This window comes from Mastacembelus armatus, chromosome 20, assembly GCF_900324485.2.
Source record: "Mastacembelus armatus chromosome 20, fMasArm1.2, whole genome shotgun sequence".
Classification (NCBI taxonomy): Eukaryota; Metazoa; Chordata; class Actinopteri; order Synbranchiformes; family Mastacembelidae; genus Mastacembelus; species Mastacembelus armatus.
In genome coordinates, this window is record NC_046652.1 from 17,088,515 (window position 1) to 17,103,820 (window position 15,306).

At 42.5% G+C, this 15,306-nt stretch overlaps 1 protein-coding gene across 3 annotated transcripts in view; it reads right to left on the reverse strand.

The window, feature by feature from the left end:
• nrp1a (neuropilin 1a) overlaps positions 1-15,306 on the reverse strand; it is a 50,283-nt gene that overhangs the window by 8,736 nt on the left and 26,241 nt on the right. For all 3 annotated transcript variants that reach the window (XM_026292062.1, XM_026292061.1, XM_026292063.1), the window contains exons 7-11: positions 14,847-15,013; positions 7,376-7,531; positions 5,673-5,817; positions 2,828-3,159; positions 1,708-1,852 (exon numbers count right to left, since the gene is read on the reverse strand). In XM_026292062.1, coding sequence (XP_026147847.1) covers positions 1,708-1,852; positions 2,828-3,159; positions 5,673-5,817; positions 7,376-7,531; positions 14,847-15,013 — 945 coding nt within the window. The remainder of the gene's footprint in view (positions 1-1,707; positions 1,853-2,827; positions 3,160-5,672; positions 5,818-7,375; positions 7,532-14,846; positions 15,014-15,306) is intronic.

Here is a 15,306-nt window from a genome sequence, read left to right on the forward strand (position 1 = left end):
TAGATGAAGAAGAGAGACAGCAAACAATACAGATTATATTTCAAGTTAAACAGGAAACGATGCAGGGACCGGTGGGGATTAGCTTTGGCTTAAGGGCTTTGTTATTTGGTTTCATAATTTGAAGCAAGCCTTAATTTATATGCTTTCTCTTGTTTCTCTGAAAAGGTAAGGTGATGTAAACTATTGTGCCGTTACATTGTCTGACTATATTGTTGCCTCAAGCGACACTGAGATTAAATTATTAACGTGCTACAGGCTTTGAAATGACATTACATTCATAAGTGCATTTGAACATGATAAGGAGAAGAGCCAAGCGTCATTAAAATTTGAAGGTGAACACCTCTCAAATCAGACAGACACAGTGCCACAGTCAAAGCACAATAACGTGGAGATATTCTGATATAATCAGAAACATCAGCTTTATAGTTAAAATAGAAAATCAAGAAAAAAAACCCTCTTAAATATGTACACAGCTACAACTGATCTATGCCTTTGCTCCTAGTGATTCTCCTTTATCAACCTGTTAAAGACTGACAGTAAAAATAAGGTTGAAGGAAAAGTTTAAGGCTGTAGAAACTCAAAGATGAAGAAAAATAGCCCCCTGGTCGGCACAGCGCCACACCATCATCGCTCTGTTACTCTCGGGTGTGGAGAAGGCCTTAGATCCACACCATGCTCTGCTGCTGCACCGCCATCATGTGGTGTGTGTGCATATGTGTGACTTTACACTGAGTAATGAATAGGATTGCTCAGTGCAGACAGCGTAAAAGAACCAAGGGAGGTTGTGAGTCTGTGTGCAGGTGTGTGAGACAGTAGTTTCACTCCGTCTGTGCAAGATGAAATATGAGGTAGATCAAATTCGAGGTGGGGAAGATCAGGGCTGGGGTCAGAGTTATGTCAGGGGAGCTGCTCACAGAAATGAGAATTTGGACCTCTCACTACAAACACAGTTTCACAGAATGACTGTAGTTTCACTGTGTGTGTGTTGTGTCAGTATGGGTATTTGGTATTAATGTTATCATCTGACTAAAGCTCTTGATGGGAGTCCATGAGGCTTAGAATGGGCCGTCCTGAAATCCAATATGTTAATCCACCCAAGGCTTAAACACTACATCCTCCTTTATCTCTGGGCTGTTTCTGTGCTAGGTCAGCTTTGAGAGAGACAGTTCAACACCTAGTAAAAACTGGGATGATTTCAAAGACATCAAACTGTGTGCAGTCCTGTGTGTAATTCTTTCTTCATGAAAGAAGACAGACATGCAGGGGTGTTTGGAGCAAATGTAAAAGGGTCCAAACTGAAGTAATTCTGCTGTGCCAAGTTCATCTGATCCCCTCTACAGGGTGCAGGGTATGGGTGCAGCAACAACACCCAGCAACTGTCCCTTTTAGGGCTAAAGAGCAAGAGCTGGGTGGCTATTTGCTTAACACAGGGGACCCTCATGCAGAGCTTTAAATAAATGGTTACAAAGACATGAAGTGCAAGCTACAATATTTACTGCCATGTCATTAAGTTGGAGGACTGATGGCCAGCCTGTGTGTGAGTAAAGACACAGCTGTGAGCATGGACAGACTGTCTGTGAGTGAATATACTACACTACTGCTTGTGGAAAAACCAGTACATCACATAGAAATCTCACTACCATGGTGTTATCACAGCCTTGTTTTCATATTTTGCATCAAAAGTGAAGTCAGATATTAACAGTTTACCTTCAATCTCACAGCCCAGAAGCTCAAGTCGCAAACCCATTCCAGCAGGACTGGCCCTGTCTGGGTATATCCTGATGAAACGGGTCAGAAGAGGCTCCACCGTCCTCAGCTCAGGAGTGTCGTAGTTGCTATTCCCTTCAAATATCTGTCCAGGACAGGGAGAAGAGATGGGTTGAGTAAAAAAAAAAATAATACAAATGTAATGTGATACTTTCTATATTACTGTCATTTGAAAGTAATTAGTTACACTGCAAACTGAGTTACTTTCACCAAAATAACCACACAAGTATGACTATGCATTTAAAACGCTGATGTAGTTTATTCCTTCATTATAGATCCTGCGGAGCTCGTGCTGTCTGTCCAAGTAGAGAGTTCCCTCACTCATAGATTGGACTAGACTGTTACGTTCTTGTCTTTTTCTCTGACGAGCTGATAAATAATGGGTGTATGTCTCAGGGGGGCCAGTGGCAGAGACAGCACTACACACACCTCTGTCAAAAGCAACTTTCAGCTCCTTCAACTTTTCCTCAGATCGTCTGCAAGTAAAGGAATAACGGATGAAAAACAAGAGGTTGTGGGGTGTGTGAGAACCAAGCAGAAGGATTCACGGACTGGGCTTTACAACAACCTATTTTAACCTGAAATTAAGCGATGCCTAGAATTTACCAACACTGTGATATATTCCAGCACCAGAGAGAGAGAGAAAAAAAGTCCCATGTTTAATATTTCCTGTTGCCATCTTCCTCTCTGGAGAGGTTTCACTCCTCACTGAAAGGGTTGAATAGTGTGTGTTGTGCAGCATACAAAGCACACTCAACTGGGAAAGGACTCAGAGAGACATGAGATGTTATCCTAATGTGATTCAAAGCACTGCTGAAATTGACTTGGAAAGACTGCTGAATGACTCCCAACATCCAGGTGAAAGGCTGTGGTGAAAGCTGAATAAAATGTGTCTTTTAAATTGTTTTTCCCCACAACGTGTAAAAATCAAACCTTAAATTTTAACCAGTTCCCTTGGAAAAAAAACAAAAAACACATAGTTAAGTGTCATGGGTGATTTTAGACATCCTCAAGCATAACTCAAGGGCATCGTAGCTCGTGACGCATAAAGCAAAGTCACCTTTGGTTTGTTCCCATTGGTGTCCAACACCATCCTCCAGTCAGAGCCGTTGTTGCTGAAGCCGAGCCGAAACTTCTTCATAAAGACTTTGTTCTCACGGTGTTTTCCTCCCTGGATGATCAACCCCTTTACAAGCTTCTCCTCACCAAGATCCACTTGCAGCCACTCGTTACTGAAGGGCTGGGGTTGGAGCAGCAGCGTCCATCCTGTCCTGCTGGTCAGCAGACGTGCGTTCTCCGGTACCCAGCTCCGGTCGGTATGGGAGGATGCGGTGATTTGGTTGTCGGGGATCAATCCCGATACCATACCCAGCATGCCTGAGCACGGGTACTCTGGAGGACAAAACAGAAGGAAAATGGACATTTTTGATACAAACAAATGAAAACCAGCAGAGATGAGACAGACCTAATCTCTACCCAAAGGCTTGTTCAACATCATTATCCACGCCAACGTCTAGTTTGTTGTGTAAGTGGCTCATATAGTGAAAGTCGAAATGAGAAGAACAATTCCCCAAACTCTCTGTGTTTGTTACTGTGATCTCTCCCTCTTCTCTTTTTCTCCCCTGTCTGCAGATCCAATGCATACTAATTCTTCTGCCTGAAGCGGTCGTCTCCAGGCAGCCAATTAAAATCCTCCTCTCAGTTGGTGTTTCCACCTCCTGCGTTCTTTTTTCTACCGTTATCAAAAGAAGATGACTGTTTTCCTCATTCTTTCTTCTCCCTGACATCCCTCCAGCTGAACAGAACAACATCGGGCTACAGGTTGTATGTTTAACATAAACCCCCTGACCTTCCTAGTGTTTTTGTACGACAGAAAAGATGGGAAACATCCAGTGCCGTGCGTTCAAAGATCCTGACTAATGAAATGTTCATGGTACATTCCTCTGTCAGTCAGATGCAACCCAACAACAACCCCATAAAGATTTCTCATTATGAAAGTACCTGTGTTCAAGCACCAGTGTCACTTTTTATGTTGAACCCACACCTTTTTGGCAGGTGGTCCACAGGAGTAAAACATGTTTATGCTATGTTCTTAAAATTGGACATTACATTTTCAGTGATTTAATACGTCTCTGGACTGCAGGATGGCTGTGCAGATGGAGAAACCCTATCACGGAGAGTACATGCTAACGACACACGCGTAAACAAACTTATATTTGGGTCATATTCAGTAACATCAGCAGCCTGGTACAGTTTCTCATATACACATTTTTGTGGTAACTTTGTTTTTGCTTTAACATCAGTAAATGTTATGAAACACTTCAAAGAGTAAAATATGATACTTGTAAAATGATATATCTATCCTCTCAACTTTCTGTTTTCTGTTAGAGCTAAAGCCGAGTGTCTGTCTTTCCCTAACTTTTCTCTACACTAGTACATATTTACTAACGGATGCCCATGGAGACATAAATCTTGGCATTATTAAATCTGTGTCTATAGGAGACAAAGTGTGAACTGTACGGATTCAAGACTCAAAAGCATAGCTGCATCTGTAGAACAAGGCCTCTTTCAGACTTGCCCTTTCCTCTCTGGACCTCTCCCTCATTTATCCCTTTGCTTGTAGAAGAGTGGGAGGAATCTCTCATCCTCCATACTAGAAAATCAGAGCAAGGAACAAGCACAAGCCTCTTGACTGTTTTCTGCGTTTTTGTTTTTTTTTTAAATGTTTTTCTTTCATCTCCAGCCAAGATCTGTTTGAGTGGTCACAGGCTGAGGCAGAGCAAAACTACACACTGATCATCTTTGAAGTGGAAGCATATTCAAAAAAAAAGGTACATGTGACCGAGAGGGGGCGTGTCTGTATGTAGGAACTGATCTGAATTTAGACCCTTGGACGAGCTCCGTAGGTCATCTGGAGCTGATAATCAACTTAAGCTGTGGTCACAGAAGCTTCTGAGATGGCACACATGCAGGGACACACCCAGTGTAACAAATAAATGTTTGTGGACTGTGAGTGTGGACATGGTAATACATGGCTATGTGGGTCACATTTAGGGATTGGGTGTGGCATCACTAGACCATCAGACATATTTATACATAGCATAGCTAAAAAAGAGGGCGGTGACTCTTTTTATTAACGTGCTGCCATTTGTAGCTCCATTTAAGCTTTAATGATTAAGTTCATCACTAAAGTTCTGTAGTTCTGAATCGCCAAGTTCTTAAAACCCTTGAGACTCTCTCCCCAACTACGCCGTTACCATGCAGTGGAGCTGGCAGTGTCTTCAGAGCACCCAGAGGTGCAGACGTCATCACGGAGGCACTGTGGTGACTTCGATCCTGTGATGTGTTTATGCTCATTGCAGCGGTCTGGTTGTGCGCCCGGAACACACACTCCAGCTGCAACCCTGCTGTGCCCACAGCGCTATTACACGAGCAGCCCCATATATGTAACTCACATGTGTGGCATCATTACACACAAACACACACATTTCATATATGTTTATATCAGCAGGAGGAAAGGTACGATATAGAGCTCACCCTATTTCATCATGCCTACCAGCTGTTGTTCCATCTATATTGAATGAGGAACATCTAAACACGAGGTGACATAAATAGGTAATCCTCCTTCATGTGCCACTGCTTTGTTATGCAGCAACTTCCTTTAGCTCCAGAGGAAGACTTCCACAGAGCCGGAGCTTCATCTTACACCTGGCAGAAGTAAAGTGTTTGTGCAACAAGGGACAGGGCAGGAAGCACCAACTGTTTCCCAATAGTTAAAGCATCACTGAGATGTGTAGAAATGCAAAAAGTCAGTGGGCGTCATCTAATTGAGTCTGATGTTTCCAGTGGCAGCTGTGAGCAAAGTGAGACACATGCAGAACAGCAGGGATCTCACCAGCACTGACCTGATATCTTACATCCATACACCTCGAAGCGCAGTGCGATGCCTGTTTCCCAGGTAACAGGACGGATCCGGACAAAGCGTGTCAGCGTGGGTTTGGGCAGCATCGTCTTGGCGATGTCTGTTGGGTTGGTGTTGCCTTGGAAAATCTGCGATAGGGACGGAGGAAAAACTAAGTCATGGCGGAAAATGTTGAGTAGAGATGCAGGGTGGAATTTTGTGTTAAATCCCAGAAAGGCAGGATCAGGAAATATTCAGAATTATTTTAAACCAATGAGATTAACAACTGGAAGAGAGCGATCAGCATTTTCTCGTGCAAATTTTCCACATGAGACGAATATCACAGAAAACTCCTGGCTTACCCAGCTGATACATTTTTTCCCCAGCCTCTGCTGTAATTTCCCCAGCACTTCCTCTTGTACCACATGCCACAGCACCAATGTGCCATGGCTTGTGACTGTGAAACCTGAGGCAGCATGTGCAAGATTTAAAAGATGGGATTTACTCATAAAACACTTTCTCTGCCCTCTGGTTTCAGACCTGGGGAAAGTTTTATTGCAGTGTCTCATTTAAAGAGCAGAGCTGTCACTGTTCTCTATGGCCGGTTGACACTCCACTATAGTTTAATACAAAGAGGGCAGCCACCCAGTAAAACAACTTCCCACAGTCCATCACGGTTCTGAATCCACTGGTGACCTCGTGAACCCTCCCTCCCCCAGTGGGGTAGCTATGGGGTGGAGAGGAATCCAGTTGAGAGGGGCAGGATGGACAGACAGAAAGACAGTTCAGTTGATCTAGAATGGACTAAAACCAACCCATTAGTCCACACAGCCTGACTACTCCTATGTAACCCACTAAGGAGTCATCCACTCTCTTGAACATCATATGTCTCCTCCACTTGCTAACCTGGGAAGTGACTTTTTTCAAAGCTGCACTAAAGACAGCGAACTGCAGACTCAGCATGTAGCAAATGGCGTCTCCCCACACAAAAGCACTTTAGAGTCTGTAAAAACAGAGGTTAGCGTTAGCACGGCACCTTCATGCTGCCACTTTACAGAAAGGACTGTGCACTGTGGAGAGACCATAAAGGACTCAGGGAACACAGCAGCACAAACATGCAACATTGTTGGGATACTCTGTCGCTGTTGAGACTTCTTTGTTCCACTCGAGGCCTTAGACCTTTTTTTTTTTTCTCAAAAATGCCTCCTGATATTTACTTGTCACACATTGTGAAGACTGTTACGCATACACAAGCCTCCCTGACCCTCCAGACACCCCTATAGTGAAGGGTGTTTTTGTTAAACAAATACCTGATCAGTAATCAATGGTTACAGCCGAACTTACTCTGGTCAAACATGCCATCCCTCCCTTCCTTTCTCTCCTGGACCCAGCTATTCCAGATGCTCAAACATGACCACCTCCCCTGGTCCCTTATTTCCTTATCCCCTTTAATTCCTGTTTGTCAAGTCTTTTGTCATATCCCTGCTGCTTTTACAAGCTGACAAGAGCCCGACATCAGCCTGAGGTAGCTTCATCAGTGTTGACGTCTGTGCTGTAAATACCATCCACTTATACAGACTATATGAAGCAACGTGGTGAAATTACCTTTTTTTTAAAGTTAGACCCATAACTAAGGGCCATGAAATGCCAGGAAGGTTACACCAACCCAAGCAGTTCTCACACAAAAGCTCAGGAAGAGTCTCGCACCTTTTGTTTGGAGCCTTCTTTCAAAGTGATCCAGTCCTCTCCATTAGAGCTGATGTCCACTTTGTAAGACTTTACAAAGTAAATTCTCTCTGTCTCCTGGGAGATGGCGCCTTGTGTGCCGATGGCTGAGACAAACCGCAAGAACCCAAGGTCCACCTGGTAAAGAAGAAGATTCAGAATGACTTTGCATATTCATCCATCGTAGGAAAATTCCACAGTAACTATACGAGAACCAAGATTCTCCTCCAGCACCGAGAAAGATGACAAATAATTAACCAGCTGAAACATTATGCATCTTTCCTGTTCAAATGCATGAATAATTTTTGGGGGGAAAAAGACTGCAGTGCACAGGCTGCATTAATAATGCACCGACAAGTAAAACATATAACCCGACTATTAGAATTACCTCTGGGCCATAGTCTCATCAGCCGCTACCTCAAATCTAATAAACAGCAATGAAATTACATTCGCTTTAATGAAAGAGACGAAGGATGACAACTTAATTTCCTGAGATGCGAGACAATCACTTACTGGATTAAAGTGACTCATGAATAGAACAGGACCTGCAATCGCATCAGGACTGGTCAGTAGAAAAGAGAGATACAGGCTGAATATCAAACATTGTGTTTCTAAAATATGTAGTAATCATCAACCACAGCACATTACAGGAGGGCGAAGATATTTTCACAAGCAGACACCAAGAGGCGATGGGGTCAGAGAGACACATGAGTAAGTGACTGAGGGTGTGTGTGTGTGTGTGTTCAGTATATCACAGTATATAATGTTTTGTTGTGTGTGTGTGTGCTGGACCAGTGTGAGTCATTGATTTGCATCAGACCCGGTGAAGCAGCACAGTATTCGTCAACCATCATGTCTGGTTCTGACTGCCAGGACACGTAAATATACAAAGACACACACACAGTCTTTAATATTTTTTTATCCTTATTATTGTTGTCTGTCTAACTTTACTTTGGATTATAATGACTTTGATCAGAAATCAGAAATATATAATGTTTTCATACGTTTTAACACTAAATTATTAAGAACAATATAATTTACTACTTTGGCTCACTAATTTATTTACTAATAATAGTGTTTTGGGAGCATATTTAGGGTTTAATCTATAAATAAATAAATAAATAGGCATTTATAGGCATTTTTGTTTGACCACATCCAAAATTCATGGTTTTTTACAATTTGCACGTGCTCTAGGAACAAAAAGCCCCACGATGCATTTTTTTTTTTTTCAGCCACCAGTGATAACGAACTGGGTTCTGTTTCGCCTGTAACGGAGGAAAGAAAAGGACTTGCTGTGAAACTCAGAAGGTTTCAAAGGACACAAACTCATCACTATATGAATGAATGTTAACAAGCAATCACATTATTTCTGACAGACTGAACTGATGTTAATGAGGAGTAATGGTGTTACGTGCAGACATGGATATAAAATACTGAAATGATGCAGAAACCCTTTGGCATTGTAAACACAGGTTTAATAGAGTAGCATCGACCATGATGCCTTTGACGTTAATGTGAGGGTAGATCACAGAACCCACACAGGAGATCGTCCATATCTGCATGAGCAAGGTTGTTTCAATCAGTGAAATCAAAAGAGCTTAAGCACGTTGACACCATAACTTTGTCTGCCAACACAGCAAAAAGCAAGAAAACATCTGCACGTCACAGAATGCTAGTCATTCTCAGTCCTCTGATTCATTCAGGAGTACAGTAAGAAGACATCCAGTAAACATAAACAGACTCTAAGCCCAAAATGAGGTTTTTCTCTTTCTCTCTTGGCTGCTCGACGGGTTTGGGTGGATGGAGACTAAGAAGAACTCTGTCACACAGAGACACAGATACTGTTGTTCCTGTCTACATGCTAAAGGAGCTTACTGACAGTAAGCCACAGATTTCTTTAGCCAAATAGAGACAAAATCAAATTCTGTCAACACAGGAGCTGAATTATTGTCTATAAAGGGCCATAAATATCTGTTTTTGATTTGGAAAAGCATGTGGTTTGGCAGAGACACCATCAAAAGGCCAGTCTCACTCACTTCCAGTCTGGGCCAGTGTCAAAGCAACTTATGGAAAAGGCTTTCCTAAAAAGATCTAAAAGGAAGGCTGCCTTGGAACGTTTTCTCAGAAAGGACATCATTAGGTGTAATGGAGACAAAGGGCCTCTGGGAATGAGATGAGCGGTGCAGCTAACTGGGAACACTCATACTCGCGCCGACTCAAACAATCTCAGGGTACGGACGTTCTGAAATACAGCTGATGTGAATAGTGTTGCACGGACTTTAATCTTCTGGGACTAAATGAGCTTTTTCTAAAAATTAATATTTTTATTTTTCAAGGCTAATACATTTTTAGAGGAGTTCTTTCATTGCAGACTGTAACTTACTTTGATCGCTCTGCAGTTTAAGGACTGTGTGACAGGATATAAGAGATGGAGGACGTGGAGGACGGGGCCACTGACAGCAGTGTCTTGGAAAGACAGAAAGCATTGAAAGACAGAAGCATGTGTCTCCAGTGAAGTTCGCAGATAGCTCAATTCCACAGACACAGGCTGATAACAGGGTTTGTGTAATGAGCGTGATTTATAAAAGGCTGCTTGTTAGAGGTTGAAGAATGATGCAGAGGCTTCACGGACAGGCGAGGCTTACATGGGTGTAAAGCACCGTCCATCCCACATCACAGAGACTGCAGTGAAAACAAATAGACCTAGATAATGATTACTCATGGGGCTCCTCTTAGCCGTGACCCGTGAAAAGCACAAAATGACCTACATACATCAACCCATACCTATAGCACTGAGAAACGCCATGCAGCGCTCAGTGCATCTCTCTCAGATGACATACGATTTGTTAAGCCCCAAAAATCAGGCTTAATGGGTCATGTAATTATTGTGCGTAAGCATGTGAATTATGACTAATCCAGCATCTATAGGGACTTTGAGACTTAGCTGAAGCTTGTGTTTGCCTCATGTTTTATCATATTTGTCTTTTCCTATAAATATTTTGGCTCAAGACAATAAAAAAAAAACACTATTCACTCTCTGCATTTCACTGAGGTTTATATATGTAAATGACAGGGAGGGGCAGACTTTGTATTTATGCAATTACTTGTGTTTGTATCAGAAAAGATAATTGTCCATGTGGCATCATTATCATAAGGCCCATCCATTACTGAGTGAATAGTCTCTATACTGTATGAGTTGGATGTGCAGGAGGCCACATGATGTGTATTTAAATCTAAAGCCTAGTCATTGTTGTGTGACACATGTGGTTTAAAAGGTTTAAAAGGTCAGGAAAATCAAAGATGCAAAAACCTCTATCTTTCACTGCTTGATTGGCTTATAATTGAGTTGCCAAGAAGTTACACGCAGCAATATGTTCTTTGGAAGAAGATCACCAAATACATATTTGGACGGGGTAAATATAGGTTGCCATCTGCATGTATGTGTGAGTGGGGGTGGGACTGCTGAATGAATAACCAAGGCCTCTGGGGAATGAGTTTATCCCTAACCAAGTGTGTGTTCCCAGTTAAGAAACAGCTGGCAGCCAAATAGTGGACTAAGGCCTCCATCCAGGAAACGCTTTATAGATCTCAAAGGATCCAACAGGAAAAAAAACAGAGAAGAAAAAATGAAAAAAATCACCATCTGCAAACATCCAGTCACCTATTTTTTTAAAATTAAAAAATAAAAAACCTTATTTATCCTTAATTATTAGCTTTTTATTCTTTAGCTTATCATCTTGTCAGGTTTGTTTTCTGGGCATGGATGATACCAGCTAATCAGTGTAGAGATGTTGTGCCTTTCTTCACACATGACTCTTTTTTTAGCTCTTTTCTTACCTTTGGCTGTAAAATAATAAAAGTGCTCTATTGGAGTAGCACACCAGGTCTTATGTTTCATGATGTTTTTCATTGTGTTTCCCTTTTCAAAAGTATTATTATAATCATTATTATTATTATTTTAATCACAATTGGATGTAATATTTGGGAAAGGCGAGCTCTTGCTAGGTTCCATCCACAGAGATGCTGCTGTTAATTACCAGTCCATATTCTAATTACTCATCATTTGGCAGAGCAAAGCGGTGGCACGGTGACAGACGTGAAGAGAGAGGCAACGGCGAAGAACATGGGCATGTCTGTGGCTCATTGTCCTGGAATAATTGAAAGCACATTTAGACGAGAAAGAAAACAGGAAGCACACTGGTCTTTGCACTTGGGGCTGTGGAAAAAAATAAACTCTATGGTGGCCAGAACAGTTTTTATCAAGGAAGTGTGCAATTAGAAATCATTGTGGTTGGTCAGGTGGTTGATCTCAACCTGTTATCTTTGCTAAGTGGCTCAAATTTCACTGTTTGCCTTATGGATTCACAGGATGAAACACAGTCAAGGTGGGTCATGCTCCCAAAACCTCTATAAATGGTCAACTTTACCTCGTGATTAGTATCACATGCACGGAATAAAGGGCCATATTAGGTAAAGAAACACTAATAAGGTTGATATGTATGTTTAGTGCTTTTGACTCCCTGTCTCCTCCCATCATTAAACAATTTAGGTTATTAGACACATACAGAGGCCAAATAAACAAGAGATGCTCAATAAAGAGGCTTTCAGGTATTGATAGTTGTTTCTGGTGCGTGTATTATTAATGGTTTCATTGCATCATTCAGATACTGTGGAGACTCTGACGGGCCACCTGATCCTATCTCCAACAAAACTGACAAATCCAATCCACACATATCAGTATCTAAGGGAGTAATCCTGTCACAGTCACCGAGCCCCATTACTCACCAGTCTGAAAACAAATATGTTCCCTTCACAGACAGATCTAGGTACTTCCTTAGCAGTGATGTCTGTAATTCAGGTTGTCTTTGCTGACCCAGCCTCAGTTTCAGGCCATAAGCTGCATAGCCTGGCAGTGTAGCGTCGTCTATTATTGCCAGAACGTGCTATTCAGTGACACCTGCTATTCATCCTGTTAAGCTTCAAAGGAGGCCGTGGCTTATGCAGCCAAATAAGATGCATGAATTTCCATCTACTGTGATGTAGATCTGGAATGAGGTGAAGAGAAGAAGAGAGAAGTGGAAAAAAAAACACAGATCTGAAAGGAACAAGGAAAATGAAATGAAAGCCTGTTGAGATAATTACGCCCTCTTCAAGCCACAAACCCCCTCAAAGGACATCAGCCCCTCTCTGTGCTCACCAAATAGCTGATTAATGACCTGGCTAACCCAGCACCCAGTGCTGAACCACACCACACCGATCTAATTACTCAGAGATGTGCACACAGACTCTAGCATCTTGCCCCCCTCTTCTCCATGCATCAGAATGAGGCAGCATTAAAATGGATCACAAATCTGGATTATGTTTGACAAAAAGGAAAATGCCCAGGAATCAAAAAGCCACCTGTCTTGAATAATAAAACTCCAGTCCTCAAACAGCAGTCAGATGATGATAATGAAATAAATACATTGATTACTATGCATCTGATGGTGCAGCGAGATGATTTGTAAGTGCTGCGAGGACGTCTGAGCTTCTTGCAGTACCACAGGCGAGCTTAATGAAAGAAGCCTGAAGAATTATACTGTTTTAATACCACTTCTGATAATTGGGCTTCAGCTCAGTGTGCTCTGCAAAGTGCACCACTGCCTTAGAAAACATAAATTATGCGGCAACCACAGACGTGGTTCTTTTGCTCCATTTTCAGTTTTGATCTGATTAGCATTGGTAAATCAGCAACATTAGAGCACATCCCCCTTCAAATCCAGATTTGACTGCCAAATGAAACTTCAAGATGATCAATACCCAACAGGGAAAGTCTCAAGTGACAGCAAATCATTGTGATCACTTGTCATTTCTGCTGACAAAAGGCAAACTGGGGCGGACTTCAAGTCTGTCCTGTTAACGTTAATACTCATATTTGACTGTTAACAAGGAAATATGCTCTGAGAGGGAGAAATCCCTTAAGGGTACAGACAGTCCAACTGCATAAGGGAAGCTATGTTTCTTCCTGATCCACTCAGATGCAGGATGGGTTCCTCTGCCTCCCAGAACCTCCCGCTCACCCGCGAGCACAGAAACACACAAGCATGAGAGAATGCACGAGAACCCACACACGCAGCTCACACACTGATTAAATTAGTTTGAACGAGCAGCAGGGGCCCCAAGGACAATATTTTCATTGCAATAATAAAGGAAAAGCTTGCTTATGGTCCTCCCCAAGCAAATGTTTGGCTTTGGGTCAACTCTATTATTCATCCCCTCAGGAATATGCTGGGGCCAAACTTTTCAGCACTGAAGCAAAGACTGTATAAAAAAAGTATGAAAAGAAAAACAGTCTGGGCATTTACAAGACCTGGAGGCTTTTGGTTAATAAATCAAACATGCTCCAAATGCAAGTAGTGCTGCGGTGGTTTTGTCACTGGGAAGGGAGCGGGTGGGTGGGGGGGGGTGTACTGTGAGAGGATTTGGGATAGATGACCTTTTCAAATCTGCAAAAGGAAGAACTAGTTCCTTAATCTTTCCACTTAGAGTTTTTCCTAGTTGGCTTGCTTCACGCAGATAAGAAGAAAAAATCCAGATCCAGATCCGCTATTTGTGTGTGTTCTAGTTTGTGTGTATGTGTAGACAGGACGTCTGGACTAAATCCCTGTTATCAATAAAAGGAAATGTTATCGGATAGGACAGGAAGACAGATGGGAAAGTGAGAGCCATGTAAACAAATAGGTGCACAATAACAAAGAAAGTGCACAATTCTTGTAAGGTGTGGGTGTCCAGAGGTCTAATTTCCTACACCAGAAAACTGGAGATCATCATCATCAAAACTCCTGGACTGTATCAAAGTGCTGGACAGACACAGAGACTGAAGAACGAATACAGAAAACCCTTAATGTGTTTAAAGAGGCAGTAGTCACTTTTAATACTGCATACCACCCATCCATCATCTGTACCCCCTTAGTCCTAACCAGGGTCCCAGGGATCAGCTGGAGCCTATCCCAGCTCTCTTTGGGTGAAAGGCAGGGGTCCACCCTGGACAGGTCCCCAGTCCATCACAGGGCCACATAGAGACAAACAACCTCACACACTCACACTCACTCCTATGGGCAATTTAGAGTCACCAATCAACCTGACATACATGTTTTTGGACTGTGGGAGGAAACCAGAGTACCTGGAGAAAACCCACACAAGCACAGGGAGAACATGCAGACTCCACACAGAAAGGCCCCTGATGGGTTTCAAACCAGGAACCTTCTTGCTGTGAGGCAACAGTGCTAACCACTAAACCATCGTGCTGCCCAATTGTGCCTCACCTCCCAGAGAATAAATCAGAACATAAATATAACTTTGCAGAACGATGCCGTGGTTGGTTTTTAAATATTCCTTAACTTTCCTGAGTAGTTGAAACTACATTTAAAGAAATTATCTACGACATCCACAAAACAGTCATTTTATGTGGTACCTGTATCCACTCTTTGTTTGAGTCCTCTGCTGGTGTCCATGCATTTTCATAGTAGTTAAGTCTGGAGCGCTCTGGGGACCAGCTCGGGTTGTACTGGGAAGAAGCTATGATCTGGTCCGACGTTATGTCTCCTGATTCCATTCCCAAAGGGTCACTGCAGTCGAAGTCTAAGAGAGGCGGAGGAGGAAAAGAAGATAGGAAGTAGAAAAAAGGATGAAGAGGGATGAGAGTAAAAGCTGTCTAGATGACTTCCAAGCACCAAAAGCACCAGAATATACCCAGCATGTGCTTTCAGTGTCACCCAGAATCAGAGCTCGTCTGCGTGGACACGAAGAACACATCAGCAACGCCTCAGTAAACCCTATCTCTCTCTCTCTCCCCCTCGTTTTTAATGGAAGCAGGATGGAAGTGTTCCACATTAAGATGTAAAAATGTCTTCATAAAACATTCAGTGTGGGCT